General features: G+C 33.3%; 2 protein-coding genes and 1 long non-coding RNA gene across 6 annotated transcripts in view; 2 read left to right on the plus strand and 1 right to left on the minus strand.

Annotated features, from left to right (window-relative positions):
• The window catches only part of LOC127698928 (myosin-VIIa-like), a 33,735-nt gene extending 27,507 nt beyond the window's left edge, over nt 1-6,228 (plus strand). For all 3 annotated transcript variants that reach the window (XM_052202659.1, XM_052202661.1, XM_052202660.1), the window contains 6 exons: nt 205-323; nt 1,730-1,796; nt 2,898-3,014; nt 3,808-3,891; nt 5,000-5,119; nt 5,463-6,228. In XM_052202659.1, the coding sequence (XP_052058619.1) occupies nt 205-323; nt 1,730-1,796; nt 2,898-3,014; nt 3,808-3,891; nt 5,000-5,119; nt 5,463-5,573 (618 nt within the window). In that variant the 3' untranslated portion in view covers nt 5,574-6,228. The remainder of the gene's footprint in view (nt 1-204; nt 324-1,729; nt 1,797-2,897; nt 3,015-3,807; nt 3,892-4,999; nt 5,120-5,462) is intronic.
• Nucleotides 6,010-8,593, minus strand: LOC127699038 (uncharacterized). The gene is made up of 2 exons (XR_007981035.1): nt 7,354-8,593; nt 6,010-6,994 (listed from the first exon to the last, which is right to left on the minus strand). It is a non-coding gene; the product is annotated as an uncharacterized LOC127699038 (long non-coding RNA).
• Nucleotides 8,594-11,141: 2,548 nt separating this feature from the next.
• LOC127698982 (uncharacterized) lies at nt 11,142-16,639 on the plus strand. Of its 2 annotated transcripts, none has more exons than XM_052202773.1 (2): nt 11,142-11,576; nt 15,625-16,639. In XM_052202773.1, the coding sequence occupies exon 2, from the start codon at nt 15,637-15,639 to the stop codon at nt 16,585-16,587; it is 951 nt and encodes a 316-aa protein (XP_052058733.1). In that variant the 5' UTR covers nt 11,142-11,576; nt 15,625-15,636; the 3' UTR covers nt 16,588-16,639. The 2 variants fall into 2 exon arrangements, with proteins under 2 accessions (XP_052058733.1, XP_052058732.1); XM_052202772.1 differs by lacking the exon at nt 11,142-11,576 and adding an exon at nt 12,357-12,454.
• The last annotated feature ends 6,751 nt before the right edge of the window (nt 16,640-23,390 follow it).

The following is a 23,390-nucleotide window of genomic DNA, read 5'->3' on the forward strand; positions in this document are numbered from 1 at the left end:
GTACTAATGTTTATGCACCAGATGCGCATTTCGACAATTTATGTCTCTTCAGTGATGCTCTAGGCCGAATAATTTAATAATTCAAGTCCTAATAAAAACGTGGGAAGAGTTGACCTAAACAAAAAGGACCTAAAGTATCGCCAAATCCGGACAGGATACAAACGTCAAGCATGGAAGGTTAATTCCACATTATATTTTTTTCAGGAAGTGCCAAATTACCTTCGCGGCTATCACAAATGTAAAATGGAAGAAACTGTGAAATTATCATCTTTGTTATACACTGCTCAGCATGGTCAGGATTTGGCTGCTTTGAAGAATTTAGAGTAAGTTTCTGTTTTGATTTCTTGGACTTGATTTATGACAGAATGTCAGTATAATACTGGTGTTTGCATTTGCTTTTGTTGAGATTCATCTTTTTGACGCATCGCTTTTTCAGGTTTTACAACAACATATTACAAATATGCTTAATTCCAAATTAATACAAAAAAGATGGCGAATTACATTTGATTGTAAACAATCAACATATAAACTGATGCAATACATGGATAGTGATTGAAAGTCGCCTTCTTGACTTGTCATTGTCCCTTTCCAAAGTGAATTTGTTGCTTTATAGGACTGCAATTCTACAAGTATGTATGTATGAATACTTCTTGAGGAGTCTAATCACTGAAATGGAAATAAAAAAAAATTATAGCCAAAACTATCTAAGGTAAATTTTGCCAGAGGAGTTGTATCTCTAGTTCCTAAATAATTTCTAAACCTATCAACGGAAATTGAAGAAATGGGTGCCATAAATCATCTCAACACTTTCTGGGACTAACATTCCATCAGCAGCGGTATCGACCTAGTGCTAAAAAATCATAGTAACAGTTTTGTAAATCTGGTACGTCCTATGAGCTATTCTTGATTTACCTTTAAGTAGAAGGTTTTCTTCATATCTGGATTTTTTTCTCGATGTTGACACAGATGGACGATTTCAAACTAGAGTATATGACAAACGTGATGGTTTCAACTCTCCAATTGTTAAATTTCCATTCTCAGCAGTAACATACCTTCTGCTCCATCGTATGGCATTTACATGTCTCATTTAATACGTAACGCTCGTTACACTATACGGACTTCATTAACAGAGGTGTGATCCTTACACAAAAAACTGCTCCAACAGAGTTATGTTGAATAACTACTGAAATAAACAGTACATAATTTATCATCACAAATTGGTTGACCAATACGGTGTCCCAACTAACTAGCAATATGTTTTTCGCGGCCCTAGAGCCTTAGATACCAGTAAAGTTGTCTGAACTGTAATTTTACATATTTTTTCCTATACCCGATTGTGACATTTTGACTGAGTGTGAATTCGTATGGCAAGAGATGTATCCATAGCAGGAAACGCTTATCCTGTCGACGCACCTGGTCTCTTTCCTTTTGGAGTTCATGCGATTACCTCAGTTTTTGTTCGTTCCCTTGATTTGTATCTTCCTAATCGATTTAAGAGTTTTGAACATCGGCAAACTATTGTCGCCTTAATATACATTCATCAGGAATGCTCAAAATCAAAACTTTGAACTTGGTATGTATAAAGTAGATAATAAAAAATGATAATTTTTGTATTCATATTTAGCACATAAACACAAGTTCATTTTTATTCGATATAGTCGGATAATTTCATGTATTATACAAGTAAAGTATAATGTACTTAAAAAGAATTTATATTTGATCGTTACAGAAAGGACCAATCGTTTTTAATTCCACAGACAATGCACGGAGAAAAACCAGGCAATGAGTGGAAATCAGTAAGTACTCTGGCCTTTTAGGTCTTAATATTCAAACGAGACTGTCTTATTGAGTTAATATTTATATACAAATAGACTGTTGTTAGCATAATGTTCAGGGGCAAACATTTCCTGTATAAACAGGGTTATTAACTTTTGAAAATTTACCGGCAACTGCTTAAGAGAACTAAGATAAAGTTAGTGTGGATAAAGCATTGATTCTTACCTGAAGTGATATCGACACATACTAGGCTAAGATTGTATCGGAGAGTACAGTTCGGATGTGTTAAAATCAGACTTGTTCAAGCACTACAGAATCAATTGGATTCAGTCCAGAATGTTAAGTATACTTTGAACTTGGTTATGTAAAGATTATATTTAGTAATCACATTTAAGGCTACTTGAAAATGAATCTTATTTTTGTCGTGTAAAACGTTGAAGTGTTGAATGCAATAAAGAACCATCGAGTAAGACTCCGTCTTATCGGTAAAAGATTGAATACACTAAAGTAAAATAATCCATAGATGACTCTTCAAGCTAGAAGAATTTATTAAACTTTTTATTAGAAACAGTTTTTTAAAAACAAAAGTCATTTAGGAAGAAAATGCTAAAAAAAGAATGTATGATTACATTTGAAGAATATGTTATCTAAATGAGAAGACCTGGATTCATGTGACGCTTCTCCGTATTCAATATCAAGCCATTCAATATGATTATTTACCCTAAAGGTAGTACGCAAACTCTAGCAACTGGATGATGTCAGTTTCAGAGATCTTTCTGTTTGAATCAGAGTAATTTCTTACAATAGAGGCGAAATATACTAAAGGGATATACAAACTCATAAGTTGAAAACAAACTGACAATGCCATAGCAAAAACGACAAAACGACCAAAAGTCAAAGTATGATCTTTCCCTACCTTAAGTAAGATATTTTTATCTTCATTGGCTATCTTTTGTTATAAAACAAAAATGAAAGTATATTGATAGTTTTACATGTTAATCAAGCTATGAAATAACTGTTGACAAAGCATATTACTTATTCAGTTGTTATCTTTTTAACATGATTGTGTTAATGCAATATGTTGTTATTGATTAAAAGATTCTTCTTGTGTATTGTTTTAGCTTATAGAAAGTAGTCTACAAAATAACAAGTCTATGAAGTCAGAAGACGCCAAAATTGAATTTCTGAAAATACTGAGTACTCTTCCTACCTATGGATCTGTTTTCTTTGAAGTGAAGGTATATTATATATAGTAGAACAAAATGTTAATAACAAAAAGAAAATACTCAGAAACTCACAATTTTACAAATATATAATTATTTTTATGAAACTGTGCTTCCAAAACACCTGTGTCTTGGTAAATTTTCAGGTTACTGTCTATAAACTTTGTCTATAAAAGTTATGCAATATTTTTGTGTTCTTTTGATGTTTAAATACAGAAATAATTCTTTGCGATAACTTTTCCTTAAACTTTTCTTAAAAGAACGTTTAATATATACATTTAGAATTTAATTTAAATCAATATAAAGATCACCTTGGTTCCTATCCCTTTGATAGATTCTTTAAAATCATGGAACTAAGAATAATTAATGGCTGAGGATTTTTTTTTATATTAATTGAATATTTTAGATTTCCTGATGAAAATTAAGATGATAATAAAATTTGGCTGATATTTTTACACAGTATTTTGGACCATAATGCAGTAGACATGTTCGATTTTTGAAAATTTAATGTTAGCTGTTCAACCGTTATTACTCTTGGTTATCAGTTTTTTTCTGGTTATATGGTTTAGGAAAAAGATAATGAGTTAAGTATGAAGTGTAACAAGGAATATAAGTTTTCGGATGCCTCAAATAACAGAAGGTGTGGCAATTTGCCCTTTTGATGGTGTCGGTTTTTTCATAGTAAACATTTGCACTGAGAAAGTATGTTTAGTAGAAAAACAAAGGACATGAATGGATTATACATTTATTGTGAATTATACAAGTTTTCATCATTATAATAATACAACTTGTTCTTATGTATTTTAAGCAAAGAAGTGTAAAGACTTATCCAAAGAATATTTTGCTTGCTGTTAACAAAGATGGTGTTATTTTTCTTGACGCTAGTAATAAGGTAATTAAATGAGTAAAATATCACTTAAATAATCAAAGTACTAAAGTACTGAACATCGGATGACCGCAAGTTCTTGTGGATGGTCACAAGCACTTGTCTCAGAAAAAAAATCACATCTCTATACCTGAAAGTGAGGTTAAGGTACATAGATATATTTTTTTCAGAGACAAGTTAGTGCGTGGATGATGAATAAATGACAGGGAACTCAACCTCACCGTAATAACTATTATATTGTAGTGATACAAATCAGTATACTCTGGTTTGTTGTTATATATTATATTAATATTTGTATATAACAGTTACATGTATATATAATTTTCATCCATTTGTATATCATTCTATTCTACTATTCTAATAATAGTGCAGTGCAAGTGCATGGTGGACACTCTTCTGTAATAATTCGATTTTTCTAATATATTGGATTTGAGTAGGCATTCATATTTTCCCTCAAAACGTTCTTGAGATATTCTTCCGCATGCGTTTACTCAAATTTTCGGTATTCTTGATTTGTTATTGATATATGTATACATCTCACGACAAAACATTTTCATATCATTTATCTATGTTCTTAAAAATTATTTTCAAGAATATTTATTGATGAAATTGATATATAACAAGCGACAAGGAATGTTATTTTGCGTTCGGTTATCAGTCAAAAACGAAAGTCACGTGGGTAGAAATGTCTGTGGCAACAATACACCGGAATGCCCTCACGGTCATCCGATGTAAAAATCTTACATCTATTTTTATTATAAAAATTCTATGAAATATAGATTTCAAGCATCAGTCAGAAATTCTTGTAATATTGTTGTTAATAACTTATTATATATTACTTATCGTTACGCCAGGAAATCAACTTTCATGGACAGTTATATAATTCATAAAGTTTACGTTTTGGAAACAAAAAGCGCAATAACACAAAAAAAGGTAGACAAATAACACATCAAAACATCCTAGTGGTACAGACATATCAATTTCTGAAATGCCAGTGTGTAAAAAAATTAAAAGCCTGGTAATTTTGATGAGTTTTAAGAGCTAAACAAAAGCAGTTAACCTTAAATTTTTGAATGGATTTGACTATAACACTTGTAATTTGTCAATTCTTTAGGGTATACTGGCAAGATATGGTTACAACAAGATTCCTAACTGGGCCTATGATGAAAACTCATTTACATTGGTTGTTGGTGAATCCTCGAGTGCTGTGAAGATTTATTTGGAAACAAACGTGGTCAGTATTTATTTGTAGACTATGAATGGTTGCAATATTTCTGGTGTATTAAATGATACAAGTATACAAGAAGATATTTATTCTTTATAAAAATATTTCGCAACTGTGTCCTCACATTAATATGTCTATTTTTTTGTGTGCTGCTGAACTAAACAAAATGTTATTATATTACACTGCAAGTGTTTCGTGTTTCTAAGTTTTAATTTTTCTGTAGCGTTTTGTGAATATGTTTGCATTTCGGTTTTTTTTTTGCCTTTGCATTGTAAGTTTATCTCTCGAGTTTCAAATTCTCCTTTATATCATCCGACTCCTTTTTGCTAACTGTAGATATTTTTTTTACTAGGGCCATAACTTAGATGATATTGTTATGTGCTATGTGGCCTGGATGATGAATAAGCACATAAAGAAACGACCAAGTGCAGCTGGTGTAACCGTTGGCGAATCTTCCTGCTGATATATAACTGACAACTTTTAATTATATTATTATAAAGATCTAATATAGTATCGGGAAATTTTTGTATATCCCTAATTTAAGGATTGATAAAATATATTGAGCTATACCGTTATGAATTGTATTAACCTAACATGATAACCACAAACACATTCTTAGCACTTGAAATATAGTTGCCAAACTCATTTGATTTCTATGGAACATATTTATCACCAAAATCATTGGAAAACCTTAATTCTTCTGTATAATAATATACTAACAACATAAGTTGATGACTAAATTTTACTTTGTTTAAAGTTATTTACCAGAAATGCATGTTTTTATTCTTTGAGAAGAGACTTCAGATAAGTGAAAATTGTCAATAATAAAAGTTTCTATGTGATAACCTTAGACTTCTGCTCTAACTATTTCCTAATATCTTGCTGTTTATATAGCAAAATCATTGTATATACGTTTATTTTATTTATGATATATAGTCAGCCAGTTATTGTGTTCATTGAATGTCTTATTTTGATATACATATTTTACTTTCCACTCACTCATTTTAATCCACATTATATATGATTATATAGATTTAATTGATAATATAATAATGTATTTGAATGCTGTTCCATTATTTTATGTTTCATTGATGTATGTGATAAAAAGTTTGCTTATTTATCTTCTCAATAACAAATCAAATCACCTTGATATTTGGTACGAAGCTTCATATTGTGACATATACTAAGAAGTGTCACTTATCTCTTTCCTTTTTCCTGGATACATGGGTGTTATTTATCAGTTTCCTCAGCATCTGCATACTATAGCTTGTGCTTATCTACTTTCTGTTGTTTTATTTTTCACAGCAACAACAAATCATATCTTCTTGAAATTTGGTTTTAAGTTTAAAATGTGTAAGCTTAATTATGAGCTTATCTACTTCCTCTTGTAACCCTCTACATTGTTTGGTATATGTTTTCCCTTTTACTCATAGTAAGTGCATAGGTAAAGGGGGCACGGTAGTATTTCCTGGCCCATAGGGATAATGATAGCCTTTTTAGAATTTTCACCACTTTCTAACACTGCTCAAAATTCTACATACACAGTTAACTGAAGTACTTTCATTATAGTATTCAGAAATGAATTTGAATATGTGTCATGACCGTTTACTTTTTTTGCTATCTTTATAAACCCAAGGCCACTAGTGCTTTTAGGTCTTTTATCAAGCAGTGAATACAAAATTTTAAAAAATTCTCAAAAATTCATTTTCACCTGCATGTAAAATTATTTTATATTTTTCTACACCTGATTCATCCCTCAGTTTGGAAAAGTATGATCAGTAGATACTGTATGTTTTGTCCAATCACACTGTTCAGATACATTGACTTAAGTAGGGTACACAAAAGAGCAACCTAAATTCCGGAATGTAAATACTACCGTGCCACCTTAACCAAGACATCACAAACTTGAAACCAGTCATGACACCTATGATGCATAGACTTCTTACTAGGAAACATATTACAATCAAGAATACTAGTCTGCACTTATTTCTCACCAAAAAAAAATTAAAAGAATATACCCCTACCCCAGCTGGCAGATTTTCACTTTTTTTCATCTTACCACGTTTACTTAAGGAGTGAACAAAAACCAAATATATAATGTTTCAAATGAGCAAAAAAGTAAAACATGGTGATTCAAGTGATTCAGGAGGGATTTTTGGATTGCCAACTCTAGTTCTAGTTAATCTGACTGAAAGAAACAGTATAAGTACCAAATCATGAAATCATAAATACTACCGTGCCACCTAAAAATTATAGTGCGGAGTAGTAGCTAACAGAACTTATTATATACAATTGTGATAATATTATTAGAATCTCGAAGTAGATACTGTGCATGTGTCAGAATGTTGAAAATTTGAAAAACCATACAGGATGAATATTGCAAATTCACATTATGAATCCACGCAACAGTCTTCAAATGTATTTAATGAATCTGCCATAGGTTCATTGTGTGAGGTCCATAAACTTATTTTGGTTAGTGATTATGTCAATCTAAAATTAAACATCAACATTTATTCGATTGTTACATGAACCTGTAAACATTTTCCACTGATGAGAGAAAAAATATATCGATGGAATAATGACCAGTTCGAAGTTTTGTGCAAATTACTTTGCAAGCTCTGCACTGTGAATTATGTACAATCAATGTGCATTCAAAACAATGACAAGTAACACACGGACAACACGCCTTATAAATATATTAAAATAACCTGATGCATAAAACAAACTGCAGAACGTATGTTCAAATGACAAAACATAAAATGTCTTTTGTTCTATAAATAAACAGTGGGCCTAAATAATAAAGCATAAACAATGTCAATGATGTATGAAGTGTGTGTAATTTAAACGTATTGTTATGAATTATCACTGATAATCAACTTCCCAATTATGGAATTAACCGAAATAACTTTAGTTTAATATACAAAGCATGGGGACCTGAATGTTACTGAAATGAATTGAACTGTGAAATTTATTGATTTATCATCAAAGACTTATGAGAGTAATTTTAACAGAACCAGCAGTCATTAAATGTATGTTTAAGTAACAAAATTTGTTTGTTCACTATGGAACGATTTTTTTACATTCAAAAATTAATCAGACAGTATAGCTTGAAATTAACAGAACGGGGTTGAAATGTTGTTTTACCATAGGGCATCTATATATGCAACGGGGAAGCAATTATTTGCCATCATTTTTATCTGAATTATCACAGGACACAGAACCAAATCAGGATTGTGACAATTACACAGACAAAATGAATATATACGTATTTCATAAGTGTCATTACAAATAACTTTATTTTAATGGGTCTGCCAGATTCGTAACGAAAGCCTTTTCTGAATTATAAACATCCACAACTTGTTTGTCAGCGCCCAATCATCCCCCTGACCTAGGGAAGTGGTGTAACAGCACATCATTAGAACACTATAAAAATCAGTTGGAAAAGAGAGGCGAAAGATACCAGAGGGACATTCACACTCATAAGTTGAAAATAGACTGAAAACGCCATGGCTAAAAAAGAAAAAAAGACAAACAGACAAACAATACTAGTAGTACACAAAACACAACATAGAAAACTAAAGATTGAGCAACAATTGATCTCAGGTGCTCCGGAAGGGTAAGCAGATCCTGCTCCACATGTGGCACCCGTCGTGTTGCTCATGTTAGTAGAAACCCGGTAATAAGTCTAACTCGGTAGGTCACTTTCGGGAACAGGATTGAAATTACGACATTAGGAACATATCCACTATTATCTGTGAAACGGATGTTACATAACGGTAAACAAACTCGTGATGGCGTCCGTAAAACTTACGAAGAGATGATTTCAACTTCACCATTTGGAACTCTTGGTTTAATAGCTTCCTTTTGAGCAGCAACACTCTATCAAGGAAATCATGATAGGAAATACAAGCCCTGGAATATCGTATCAACTGGGAGATATATACTCCGTATGCAGGCGCTGCTGGAATGTTGCTACATAGAAATGGAAAGTTCACAATTGGGAAGCTGAAATCATCTCTTTTGTCGTAAAGTTTTGTTCTCAACCAACCTTTATTGTCAATTTCTAGATGTAAGTCAAGATATGAGGCAGACTTAACTGTGTCTGTTGTATTGTTTATCTCAAGTTCGATGGGATAGATGCGTTTAACATTGTCACCAAATTTTGAATTATTTAGTGAGAGAACATCATCTATATAGCGGAAATTAAAGTAAAAGGATACTGCTAACTTCTTTTCTGTCTTCCTAAGAAGTTCCTGTATGAAGTCAGCCTCATATGAATACAGGAACAAGTCGGTAAGAATAGGGCACAGTTTGTTCCCAATGGAATGCCGATTGTTTGTTGAAAAACACGTCCGTTAAATGTAACAAACATGTTGTCAATCAAGAAATCAAGCATCTTGATAATGTCAGTTTCAGAGAATTGTTTGTTTTAATCAGAGCAAAGTAGGATTTATCTCTTCCTAAGACAAGATACTTGTATCTACGTTGGCCATTCGTTGGAAATGGGTTCATTCAATAGATTGGTTCGAAGCACAAGCAACAACTTACATGAAGACAAAGAGCATTAAGGCATTTAAGTTATTTCTACATATCAATTTTTAAATAGTGTTCGTCTTTGATTGATTTTGTTTTTTTTTCTTATGAGCAAAATATGTTTGTGCACCGACCATGAACCTTTCTGTCAGAGTTCCAAATGGGGAAATGAAATTTTTTTGTGGTTTTTTTCTTGGGGTTGGAGTTGGTAGGATAAATGAGTAAATCTGCATATTTTCCAGCGGCTCCATTGAGGAGCCAACTTCCTTGTCGATCGTAAAACAGTGAGTCCTTCTTGCTATATTTGGTTTTATTTAGTTTGACACTGGTTAAACATTTCGTCAGTATATACAAGAAACCTTCCGATCACATGTGATCTCAACTGGTTACTGTAGGCAAAAATTGTTTTTCTTTTCACATTTCCCCTGCTGCGGTTTAAACTGTTGTTCGATTGGCACACAAGTAATAACATGGTAGGTGCTTTACAATTAACATTTCTGACATGAATGGATGATTGGTTAAGCCGTTCTAAAAAGGTTTCCTGATTTTTCCAAAGTGCTACATTGTAGTTCCACTCTCATGTGTTATATTAGTCCATGACCGACACTGAAATACCAATATTTTTATTCCTTCAATTTCTTTTCTAAAATGATAAAGTTTAATTGACATCTCAGTCTGTAGGAACATATGTGTCATGTCTCATTTGGTGCATCCGTTAGTAAAATAATGTACATATTGGACATGCAAAGTTGTGGCAAGTATGAAATGACGGTTTTGGTGGATTGGATACTAGTATTACTTTAGGTCTTTAATTCATATAGCTCTTTAAATGTTTCGGCTCTTTTACATCATTGGATTTTAACTATTGGGCTTTGTATACAGGTTGTCCTCTTCCTTGCTGTTATATTAAATTTCATTTTTGGTGATATTTCATATATCTTCGGTCAGCATTCATTTGATATGAAATACCTAGATGGTTATGGATTGGCTGGCCCATTGACATCAACGTTTTGCACACCACCCTATAAGTATCCTATGTATAATCACCATATATTATATTTTGGAGTGACTTTTTGTCCGGCCAGCCGGGCCAGCTATACAGTCATTTTGAACTGATATATATATCATTTTATGGCGGATTGCGATAGAAAACCAAGCGAAAAGTAACATAACAAAAATACCGAACTCCAAGGGAAATTCAAATCGGAAAGTCCCTTATAAAATGGCAAAATCAAAAGCTAAAACACATCAAACGAATGGAAAACAACTGTCATATTCCTGACTTGGTACAGGCATTTCCTTATGTATATAAGTTGGTGGATTAAACCTGGTTTTATAACTAGCTAACAGTCGCATAAAATTCTATTATATTGACAACAATGTGTGAACAAAACAAACAGACATAATAGGTAATAATGTCAAAAATAGGTGTACAGTAGTCAACGTTGTGTTATATAATCTTAATCACTATAAAAACAAACAAATATGTCAACAAAGAAAGACAAAATGGCATATAGACATAGCACATAAGCAAAAATGAAAGACAAGAATACAAAAAATGACTACAGCACAACAACACATTGGCCGGATGCATAAGTACCGAGTCATGCCAAAAGGACATTACCAAAAATGGACCAATGTTTTTACAGCAAAGGCCAATAATTCACAAAGACAAATAAAAGGAAACTTTAACACGTAATTAAGATGATAAACAACGTCAGTACTTAGATTTGTGAAGCTGATACGGAATATTTATCACCAAGATCTTGGTATCATCCGACGAACTTTTTTAGAAAAAGGACGTCTCGTTCTTTGACATAATCCTGGTTCATCAACTTTCTGCTCAGACACTGGTGACGTTTTATAAAGTCTGGGTAGCAGCTGCAAACTCTTGAATACCGAATGAGTTGGGAAATGTATATCCTATATGCAGGTGAAGTTGGTATATTGCTACTAAGATGGGAGGGAATTGAAAATTAAAATCGTCTCGTTTGTCATAGATTCTGGTACTGAGATGACCGCTTATGTCAAATTCGAAGTATAAGTTTAAAAATGCATTAAATCCATTTAATGACAACTATGGACATTATATTAACAATCAATAAATACAAAATTACTCATTTTGATTAATTCAGTAAAACTAAGAGAGATTGTAAAAAGTAATTCACAATAAATAGCACTGAAACAATCAGTAAAACATAATACAATGATACATCGCAATTCCAGTTTTGCATGTTAAGTCTTGTGTCAGTTGTGAGCATCGTGGCAACAAAAACGTTCATACGTGTATCAAATTGTTTCATGATCAAGAGTATGAACTCATTCTCAATCGAAATTGTTCCTTAAATGTTGATGACATTCATGATTTGTATTTTATTCAAGTGTTTTAATTAAATGTTAATTTTTTTGGGAGTAAACTGGTGTGTAAACTCGGCCATTTTAATCACAAAATTAACCTCAAAATAACCTTCAAAATTCCGTTAAGCTTTAGACCTGTAATAGATAACTATAAGTCAAAGTCTTTACTCAATAAAAGCAAGCTGAACTTTTCATTGGTTTATATATGACAACATTGTTGCTCTGAAAGAACGATTTTTTTGCATTTTAAAAACAAATCACTTTCACCACGTAATTTAAACTTTAGTAATTGTATTCTGAATGTTCATTGTTGAATGAAATTAAACATAAACGAAAAGGGTTTTCTTTTCAAACTTAGTCATTCGGTGGATCCATTTCAATACCCTCATTACTGAAATTAGACAGTTTTCAACACAGTTAAACAAAAGGGAAAATCGGCTTTTCACATAAGCTGTAAGTTATATATTTATCAATATCTATAATTCGTTTTTTATTCATTCATTCAATTATGTAAATAATGTTTGTTTACTTAAACAGCTAAACATTTATACAAATAGTTGATCTTTATTTTTGCATGTTCATTTAAAGAAGACTCACTGTGCGATAGATAAACAATTGAGAAGTATATACAGACATACATTTGTGAAAATCAACGTGTAGATGATTTGAAATCCATAGGGTACTACAAAATTTGAATAACAACTCGTGACAGAACAACACTTATAAATCAACTCGAGAGGTACGCGCATTCGTGAATTAATTTGTTGTTCATTTACTCCCTGAATATTTTCTAAATTCGAAATTTTCGATTAGTTATTCTGTAAAATTAGCAGCTCAAAACATTTAAAAACAATTTGGAAAGGTGTATGAACATGTTGCTGGGGTTTGAATAATATTTTTCATTTGTCATTTGGGAAATTGTATAGTCTATTAGACTTTTTCACAGCTTTTTTCCTCACTTGGCCCAAATGGCCAAGTGAGCTTTTCTCATAACTTGATGTCCGTCGTCTGTCGTCCATCGTCTGTTGGCTTTTACAAAAATGGCAAACAGGGCTAAACATAGAACATAAGGGACAGGTAAAATACAAGTTTTATCTATCATGAAAACCGCTATATAGATATAACAACATGTGGTATGAGTGCCAATGAGACAACTCTCCATCCAAGTCAAAATTTATAAAAGTAAACCATTATAGGTCAAAGTACGGTCTTCAACACGGAGCCTTTGCTCAAACCGATCAGCAAGCTATAAAGGGCCCCAAAAATTACTAGTGTAAAACCATTCAAACGGGAAAACCAACGGTCTAATCTATATAAAAAACGAGAAACGAGAAACACTTATGAACCACATCAACAAACGACAACTACTGAACATCAGATTCCAGACTTAGGACAGGTGCAAACAATTGCAGCGGGTTTAAACGTTTTAATGGTACCAAACCTTCACCCTTTTCTGAAACAATAGTGTAACATCACAATATAGAAAGACACACTATAAGATATCAACTGAAATGGCTTAACTCAATCAAATGACATATTAACACCAGTGAACATACACTGAACAAATAAATTTGACCTATGATACAATGTAAATACAAAATAAATAAACTAAGGGACGAATAATAAAAGTAACATGTTATACCGCTATGAAATAGCTAAAATCTTACATAACATCAGCCTACTGTCTAGTTACATCAAAACTGTCAGACTTCTTCTTATTGTAGTTATTGCCCTGAAAAGATAAATTTTACGATTTTTTTCCTCCATTTTTTTTTCGAAATCGTTAATGGACTCGTAATTGCAGTTATTTGCTCCTTACTTAAATGACGATTTTTACATTTTGTTTCATTTTATGCAATTTATCTTGAAAATTATAAAAGATAAATAAACACTTTTTAGCAAACATGATCAACAAGACAAGTCCTATAAATATGGAAATCGTTAGTAGACTCTTTTAAAGGAGGTATTGCCATTAAATGACGATTTGTTTCCCTTGTAGTGTTTTTGGCAAAAACTAAGAAAATACTGAGAAACTGTAAACAGATAAAATGATCAGCAATACGAGATCAACAAAAACGATTTTTGTCATGAGTTATATTCCAGTCTACAAGAGAAAGTACATTGTTGAAGATGCAGCTACACCAAGGTGAACGACACAGGTTCTATAGAGCCTCTCGTTTATATACCGGGGCTATTTAGAGCTTGACCTTGTGTAGACACCCGTCTTTTGTTGAAAGTTAAAAACTATATAAAGACCACAGGTCCTTTATATCTTACGACAAACACAAAAGACAAATTACTGAAATAAATAATGATAAATTTTAAACAAACGTTATACTTCAGCTAAGAATTCAAGCAAGAGCGACGTTTAGTTTATCGAAAACTCAGTCTGTAGCATTACAATTTCATCGAGTTACATAGGAGAAATGTCCGTTGATCTGAGTAGTATGAATGGATTTATCGACGATTTCTATATATATATTAGCTGGAAATGAAATTGGTATTTTTGGGAATACATGTTCCACTGGGGGTCTGTGCGATTTATCCAAAAGGAACCGGTTTTTATACATATAAACTTTTAGAATATACCTTGAGGTATGGTGATTGTTGTTTCCAGTTTTTGTACATGTGTTATTTTTATAAAATAAGGAGACGTATGATTGTTAATAAGACAACTATCCAAATGAGTCCAAATGACGTGGATTTGAAAAATATTAGTAACCGTACGCCCTTCAACAATTTAAAAACCATAACGTATAGTCAGCTATAAGAGACACTAACATGTCAAAATTTGAATGAATTTAAACGAAAAACCTACAGCCTGATTTATGATGAAGTAATGAAAGAAGAACAAATACTGCATAACAGACAACAACAAACGGTAACCACTGAATCAAGGACTCCAGACTTTTGGACAGGATCATATATAATGTGACTGGGTTAAACTAATCAGGCCGTTAGTTTTCTCGTTTGGATTTTTTGCTAATTTTTGTAGGCCGTACGGTGACATATAGTTGTTCACTTCGATGTAATTGGGTCTCTGGTGGAGCGTTGCTTATTGGCAATCATATCGCATCTTCTTATTTTTATATTATGAGCGCTCATACATTGATTGTTTATATTTGATTTTCCCTTAAAAAGTTTGAGTTTCTTACTACCAGATCTGTAATCTTTATAACCATACACAACAAATGGTAGTCAGAATTACAGAACACTTTCGTCTATGTTTCATCGAACTATGTTCGGTTTGTATATTTTTCAGGATTTATATTTATTGAGAATTGGATTTGATGCGAAATATTTAGTTGTCTTTGATAATTTATTTACAAATTGTTTAAATCATGCTAATTTTTCACAAGCTTTGAGCATGCAAGCTTTATAATTCATTCAATTGCAGAAGTCACTATATTGTACTGTCCATTTTATTTTATCTTAGTGTTTATATCTTTGGTGAAGTAAAGAAACGTTGAAAAACGATATTTTCCGTTTTGCCGTAAATAAATGTGTTATCTATGATATCTTATCTACGGATTGTTTATAGAATAGAACTTATAGCAAAAATAAGTAACTTTTACATAATATTTATCATAATCATAATTGTTGTATGCAATTGTTTTTTTCAGTGGGACTGAAAAATGCATAAACCTCAACATGCAGTATCTTTTGCAGTTAGGCTTCAACAAACTGAAAATAAAACCACAAGTCAAGCCAATAATACTACCGATAATACCAGTCAATCTATCTCAGCATCCAATATTGTAAGTGAAACTAAAAGACCAACCAATCCTACAAAACATGTAATTAATGTGCGATTACATTTATGGAAGAAATTCAAATCTGCGAATGAAGAGGTGTTAAACAGTGGGCGTTCTCACCATCATGACATTCTTATGAAAAAATGTTTGGTCTTGCCAAACGGATGGATGATTTTTACAGAACCCAATCTAAAATTACTTCTTATCCATGATGATGAAGGACATTTTCAAAGTAAGATTTACCTTTCCGGCCGCCCATTTGATTTAGCCATAATTTCAAGTAAACTTTTAGCAGTCAGCTATGGCGAAAATCGATATGTTGAAATAATAGATTTGAAAACGAAAGATGCTGTGAAATCATTTAACTGGGAAACCAACTGTTTTGGAATTGCAATTGTTTCCAATCACTTATATATTGTGATAGAAGGGCGTGGAATTGTCGTTCTAGAGCACACAACTGGGCAAATGATTAAGACAATTCCAATCAAAATAAATCAGAAAACTTTTCTAGTTGTTACGCATGATAGCATTATTTACACTAACTGGATTTTCAATACTGTTTATTGCTTTGATTTAGAAGGGAATGAAAAGTGGCAGTTCAAAAAGAACAAGCTGCATCGCCCAATAGGGCTAACGGTCAACAAAAGTGGGGATGTTTTCGTTGCTGGTAATGTTTCAGGAAACATTTTTTATATTTCCTCGGACGGGAAGCGAAGTAAAGAATTAGTTCGAGACACAGATATTATTGATCTTTATCTTGACAATCAGACTTACCGTCTTCTAACGTACAAATCTGACGGATCAGCTTTCAAATATTTCGTAGAATCATAGAATGAACTTAATTGAAAAAAAAATTGTTGAAAATATATATTTCTTACATTTATTGAACTAATGAATTGTAAAAAGTAAGAAGATACCAAGAGGGCAATGAAGAAATACATGTCGAAGAATGACAATGCCCCCTCCCCCTACACACACACAAAAAAAGACAACAAGACAAAAACAAACAACAACATAAAACACCAATATACTAACTACCAAAAACAAAGGATTGAATAACACAACGCATCATACAGGAGAGGACAGGTTTTATGTAACCCTAAGCTATTATGGAATTTATAAACCACACAAATGTATGTGTTTATTTAGTATACATATCGCAGTTGATACGATATTCCAGAGCTTGCATTTCCTATCAGGATTTCCTTGATAGAGGGTTGCTGCGTACAAGGAAGCTATTAAATCTGGAGTTCCAAATGTTGAAGTTGAAATCAAACCTTCGACACCTTAACGAGTTGGTTGACCGTTGTTCAATATGTATTTCACAGATAACGACGAAAATGCCCCAATTGTCGTAACCACAATCCCGTCTCCTTTTCCTCGAATGTGAACTACCGAATTGGACTAATCACCGAGTTTGTACTCACATGTGCAACACACATGTGGAGCAGGATCTGCTTACCTATTCAGAGCACCTGATATTACCTTCAATTTGGTAGGGTTCGTGTTGCTTAGTCTTTGGCTTTCTATGTTGAGTTCCTGTTCCACGTATGGCACCGATAGTGTTGCTAGAGACAGTAAAATTTCGGTGCTTAAGTAGCAATCGATGGAAAGTGCGCAGGAAAAGGATTATGGCAACGACAAACGGAATATTCCAGAAAGGTCAACAAACCCATGATTGCATGAGTAGTCTTTTGAAGAGAAGGTTCAAATTTTACTCTGAATTATACAAGTACCAAGCCAAATGCTTAAAAGAATACATTGGGTACATGTTAATGTCACAAAATAGCATTTAATAATAGACAACCTTGATAACTACATGACAATTACAAGTAGCCCAAAAAGGCCCTTTAAACAGACTTATTCAGAAGGGATCTTGTTACGATACTGTTGTCAGGTCATTAAAGATTAAATGTCATTTTTTGGAATTAATATTGATTCACTCATACGGTCTCTGCATTGGAAATAAACACATTTATTCTAAAACCAGTTGTTGGCATGATACAGTATATTTTCGTATATTTTATGCTGGTATGATACTAAACCCCTAACGGGAGGGGTTGTGTTTGATTTTCATATGATGAAGACATAATCTTTCAATCAGTTTAATTGAGGTCTGGAGCTGGCATGTCAGTAACTGCTAGTAGTCCTATGTTAATTTATGTTGATCATTGTCATTTTGCTTAGTTCCTTCTGTTACCTATTCTAACATCGGACTCGGACTTTTTTAAACGAGTTTTACTGTGCGTATTGCTGTGTGTTTGTTTATTCTACATTGGCTAGAGGTATATGGGGAGGGTTGAGATCTCACAAAACATGTTTAACCCCGACGCATTTTTGCGGCTGTCCCAAGTCAGGAACCTCTAGCCTTTGTTAGTTTTTTTTTCAATTTTGGTTCATTTATATGTTTCGGAGTTTCGTGTGACGTCCATTTTCGCTGAACTAGTATACATTGTTGTTTAGGGGCCAGCTGAAGCCCGCCTCCGGGTGCGGGATATTCTTGCTGTGTTGAAGACCCATTGGTGGCCTTGGGCTATTTTCTGCCCTTTGGTCGGGTTGTTGTCTCTTTGACACATTCCGCGTTTCCATTCTCAATTTTATCAAAATATGCTTTGGTTTATTTCAACAAATAAAAGACGACATAAGATTTGACAACAGCATCTTTCCGAGTGAAAAAAGCACATCCTCTGAATGTTTTCCCCTCAACAATAGTTTTACAGTAAATATCAGACCATACAATTTCTGAAAAAGTACAGTAATGTATTGCGTTCTGTAACTTATTTTTTTTTTATAAAATGCTGACGGACTTTAAAAACGCAACACATGTTTCGTTGATTTTTTTTTATCAAATAGGGTATTCTTATTACTGCTTTACATGCTTACCATACTTCACTCTCATTGGAAAAATTCCATACCTGATTTCAACTTCATTACTTATCAAAATCCAAACTGGACTTCTAATAACGAGGACTTGTGTAGATGTGAGTAGTGTGATATGCGCAAGCAATCCAATAAATAGGTAGCTCCGTTGGTTAAAATATATTATATGTATGTACACTAAACAAAACTAAAGTTCAAGCTAATTAGTTGATGTTTGTTCTCCTTGGTTGGTGCTCCTGGAGGGATGATGATTTGAAGGCGTCTAGTGATGGTTTGAGCACAACCGATTCTGACAGAGTGTTCCAGATGGTAACTGTTCTAGGGAAAATGAATGTTGGTATATGTTGATTCAGCAGCAGTCAGACAGTAATTTCAAACTGTGGCTGTTTCTATGATTTATTGCAGAAGCTGGTGCTGAAATATAGAGTAATGGTAAAGTCATAAGTTAGTGGAATACTTTGTAAATGAGGGTGATATCTGTCATGGTTCGTCCTTGTTCCAGTGTGTTTCAGTTGAGGTTTTGAACCATTGATGATACACTGATTAGTTTCTCTTTGTTGTATGGTTGGTTCTGTACAAATCTGGCAGCATTCCGCTGTACCAGCTGTATCTGCTGTATCTGTTTGATCTGGTTTTCTATTGTGGGTTCCAATTACGTGTTGCATACTTCACTTTCGGGCGGACTAGACTTTGTTTTGTTCTTTCTGTTACATTTGGTGGACAATGTCTTCCGTTTCAAAAACCCCAATACTCTTTCTTGCAGATGTTGTCAATGTGCAGATGATACTTTAGGGGTCACTGATTTCAACGCCTAGGTATGGATGGTGGTGTACAATATCTAATGGCTAATCTTTCATGGGGTACTGGTACAGTCTCTTCTCAGTTGATGTTGCAAAATGTATGATGATACATTTAGTGACGTTAAACTCCAAATGCCATGTTTCACTACCTGGTACTAGTATCCATGTCTTTTTGAATTAATACTAAGTATATGTTCTTCATTGGATTCTATAGATGACACAGTCTAATAGTTGATGTTACACAATCAGGGATGTCGCTGATGTAAATCAAGAAAACTGTGGGTCCACGCACAGTTCCCTGTGAAACACTTGATGTTACTGGCCCTGTATGAGATGTTACGTCGTCGGTCTTTTGAGGAAACTGTCTATCCATCTACGTGTGTTACCCTGGATTCCATAATGATGGAGTTTGTTTGGTAATCTGGTCTGAGAAACTTTATCAAACGCTTTGAGAAGTCTTATATTCCAATAATCTTTGAGAAGTTTAATATATCATCGTGTTTTCCTTGGGTTAGATGTTTTGCTATGTCGTATAGTGTTACGAGTAGCTATGTTTCACAGGATCTCTTTGCACGATAACCATTATGTAGGATACTATGATGTGTTTAAGCATCTTGATTATGACTGCTGTTGGAGATACTGATCGGTAGTTTGTATGCTTAGATCTTTCGCCTTTCTTGAAATGTTTGTATTTTCCAGTCTTTGGGTATATCTCCAGTATTTAATAACTGTTGGAATATAAACGACAGTATTGGTGTTATAGCTTCTGAAGTTTCTTTGAGGGATAATTTTGGTATTTTATCTAGACTACTGGCTTTTTTTTTTCGTTTAGAGGGTCTATGCACTTTTTCACTCCTGTGGCTGTTATTTGAATGTTATTCATAGGTTTGTATGACGATGGACCCGTGTTTGGAATTTTGTGATTATTCTCGTTGGAAAACAAGGATACCAAATAGTTGTTTAACATATCCGCCATCCCTGTATTTCAGCTATTTTGTCCTCAACTTTCAGTGTTCCAATGCTAATTGTACCCTGCTTCCTCTATTTCATGTATTTCCAAAAGGTTTTCGATGTTGTGTCTTTTTTAGGATCGAACAGGTTATTCGGGTATTTATGGTAAGATGTATCAAGTTTGTTAAGAAAAGTTTTTCTCAGTAGTTTCAAATATTCGGCTTTGTTGCTGTTTTTTTTTCTGAAGTTGTTGTTTATACAATCTTTCTTTCTAACGGATCATTCTTTTAATTTCCTTTGGCATCCATGGTACATCTTGTTTCTTCTTTAATGACTTCTGACAGACGGGTTAGTTATGATCACCCATGTCCACGTCGACCTGTTATTACAAAGCATCGTCAATAAAGTTTCATTATGTAACGCAATTTGCTAGAGAGATTTACGACTACAATGTCAACTGCTAACGAAGTTGTCGTATGTCATGGTAAACAGATTCACGCCAAAATTTTTTCCAATTAACAGAAATTTTACAGAATTCACTGCCAATAAAGTATTTAAGGTTTATAGTTTAACCTCATAGTTGCCAAAAACAGACTGCAATTGGCAAGACAGAGGCATAATCAGTAGCGCCAAAACTGAACTCAAAACATCCCCATAGAACTGGTCGACTTCTTTATCAATCAATTAGGCGTTGGTTACAAAAGAGAAGCGAGAGATACCAATGGGATGATCAAAAGTTGAAAACGAATTGACAATGCAATGGCAAAAAAACGAAAAACAACCAAAAGACACACAAGACTGAGCAATACGAACCCCTTTAAAAACCGGGGATGATCTTAGGTGCCCGGAAGGGTAAGCAGATCCTTGTTCATATGTGGCACTCGTCATGTTATTCATGTATGTACAAACCCGGTGATAAGTCTCACGGTAATAGCTTGACGGTGGACAAACAGATTTTTAAAATAAGAGAAAAAACAGGTTTTCAGTGCATACCACATGATTGGAACATTAAACGTGGCGTAATCAGTTCAACTTTCGAATTGCACAATTAAATAAGACGATGAAGTAATAAATGAAATGAATGTATTTCACAAGTCCGTGTAAATTCATATTTGAAAAAATAATCAAGTTTTGTGTTAAAAGTCAGTATATACAGAAAGATGATAAGTTCTCTAGGACGAATACAAGCATAAAGTTATGATATATCATATCAGTGATACTCGAGATTAGAAGGCATATATTTTAAATCAATAGTTGAGTGAGAGGCGTAACGTGCAGTTGTACAGTCAAGCAAACTTTTCTGTTACAAGAAATATCCATACTTAATATTTGTTTGATCAGGTAACTAGCATTAGACGACCGAGTTGTCGTTCTTACAACAGTATTTTTACCATAATCATTATTGTATTACCACGTACTGAGACATTTTTACACAGAAATGTGTGACAAGTACTTTAGATATTCAAAGGAGAAGGTATGATAAGGCCAGTGTTTTTACCTCTTGAATTCGAAAATCCAAAAGCATTAAAATCTACCAAATGAAACATAGGATATTATTCTGTCGGACATCATTATTTATACTTTTAAATTTTGTCTTAAATATATGCATACGGGCTTCATTTAGTGCAAAATAGAAAAAAATGGCCAAAATAGTGTACTGTTGAGGTCTAGTCATTAATATTTAGATATGAGAAACAGCTTTACCCAAAGCAATATTTTGTTTCAAAATGTATTTTACAAAGAAGTTAATGAATTCATTTGGGTAAAGCTGTTGCTCACATATATTTTGACCAAAAACTATGAGTGAAATGGCCATTTTAGATCAAATGCGTAAATTTTGACATGTGTATGAAGTTACGGTGACATCGCAGGTGACCTTTCTGCAATACCGTGTCCAAATTATTATATATCAATAAGATTAACATAGTTTCCAAAGATTGTATAGATTTAATATCTCTCTCTCTCTCTCTCTGTGTATATTTATTCTCTCTTGATATCTCTTATATTTAAGATTGTCACTGGACGTTAAGCAACCAAAAATCAATCAATCTTATATTTAAGAGTATTATAAATATACACCACACTGTACAATGGTACGCAGCCACCTTTTTCGGAGTCGGATATTGAAATCCATTGCCTCGCCTAGAGAGAGTGATGTGCATAGCACGTTAAATAACATTTGCAACTCTTCGTTGAAGGATTTGTTGATTGCCTGATACAAGGCTTATTTCTGACCTATTTGATTTACACTTTTTGGTGGCAGTCTGAATTTCCTGTTTACCGACTTTGAAGAAAATATCTTTTTTGTTTTTATTTTTGTTTACTTGCTCTTGTCCTGAATACGCAGAAAATATTTCCTATTCATGGGACGATATGGAAACACCAATATCTCAATCAATTCAATGGTACCCCACTTACAACATCTCAATCAATTCAATGGTACCCCACTTACAATATCTCAATCAATTCAATGGTACCCCACTTACAATATCTCAATCAATTCAATGGTACCCCACTTACAACATCTATTATGTATTCTGTTATACGTTTCTTAGTTTGTATTCGTTGTGGGTTGTCTTTTGCAGGGTTGCCTCATCTATTCAGTTTAACTTAATTTCTAATTTCACCAGCAAGTCGTTATTCGATTGCTTGCCTTGCTGATACAACTTCTCTAAGATAGTTACATCAAACAATGTTGTGGTCCTTTCTCATATTCCTATTACTTTTTGTTGATAATTTCAAACCTTGACGTGTTTCTCCGTAAATTGTTTATACCAAACGAGATACAATTAGGTACATTTTCTTACTCAAACTGTCAAACATGTCCTGTTCAAGATCTTCGCTAACTTGGTTCTTTTCTTCAAAGCAATTTTAATCTATCAATGCTTCTTGTATTTGGTTCTTAGTCATTGAAGAAATGTTAGCTTCGCCGTTTCCGATAAGAAGAGGTAAACTGACAACCATGCAAGTTTAGCAACACATATAAAACAACAATGTCCTGAT

Source organism: Mytilus californianus, unplaced genomic scaffold, assembly GCF_021869535.1.
Source record: "Mytilus californianus isolate M0D057914Y unplaced genomic scaffold, xbMytCali1.0.p SCAF_4, whole genome shotgun sequence".
NCBI lineage: Eukaryota > Metazoa > Mollusca > Bivalvia > Mytilida > Mytilidae > Mytilus > Mytilus californianus.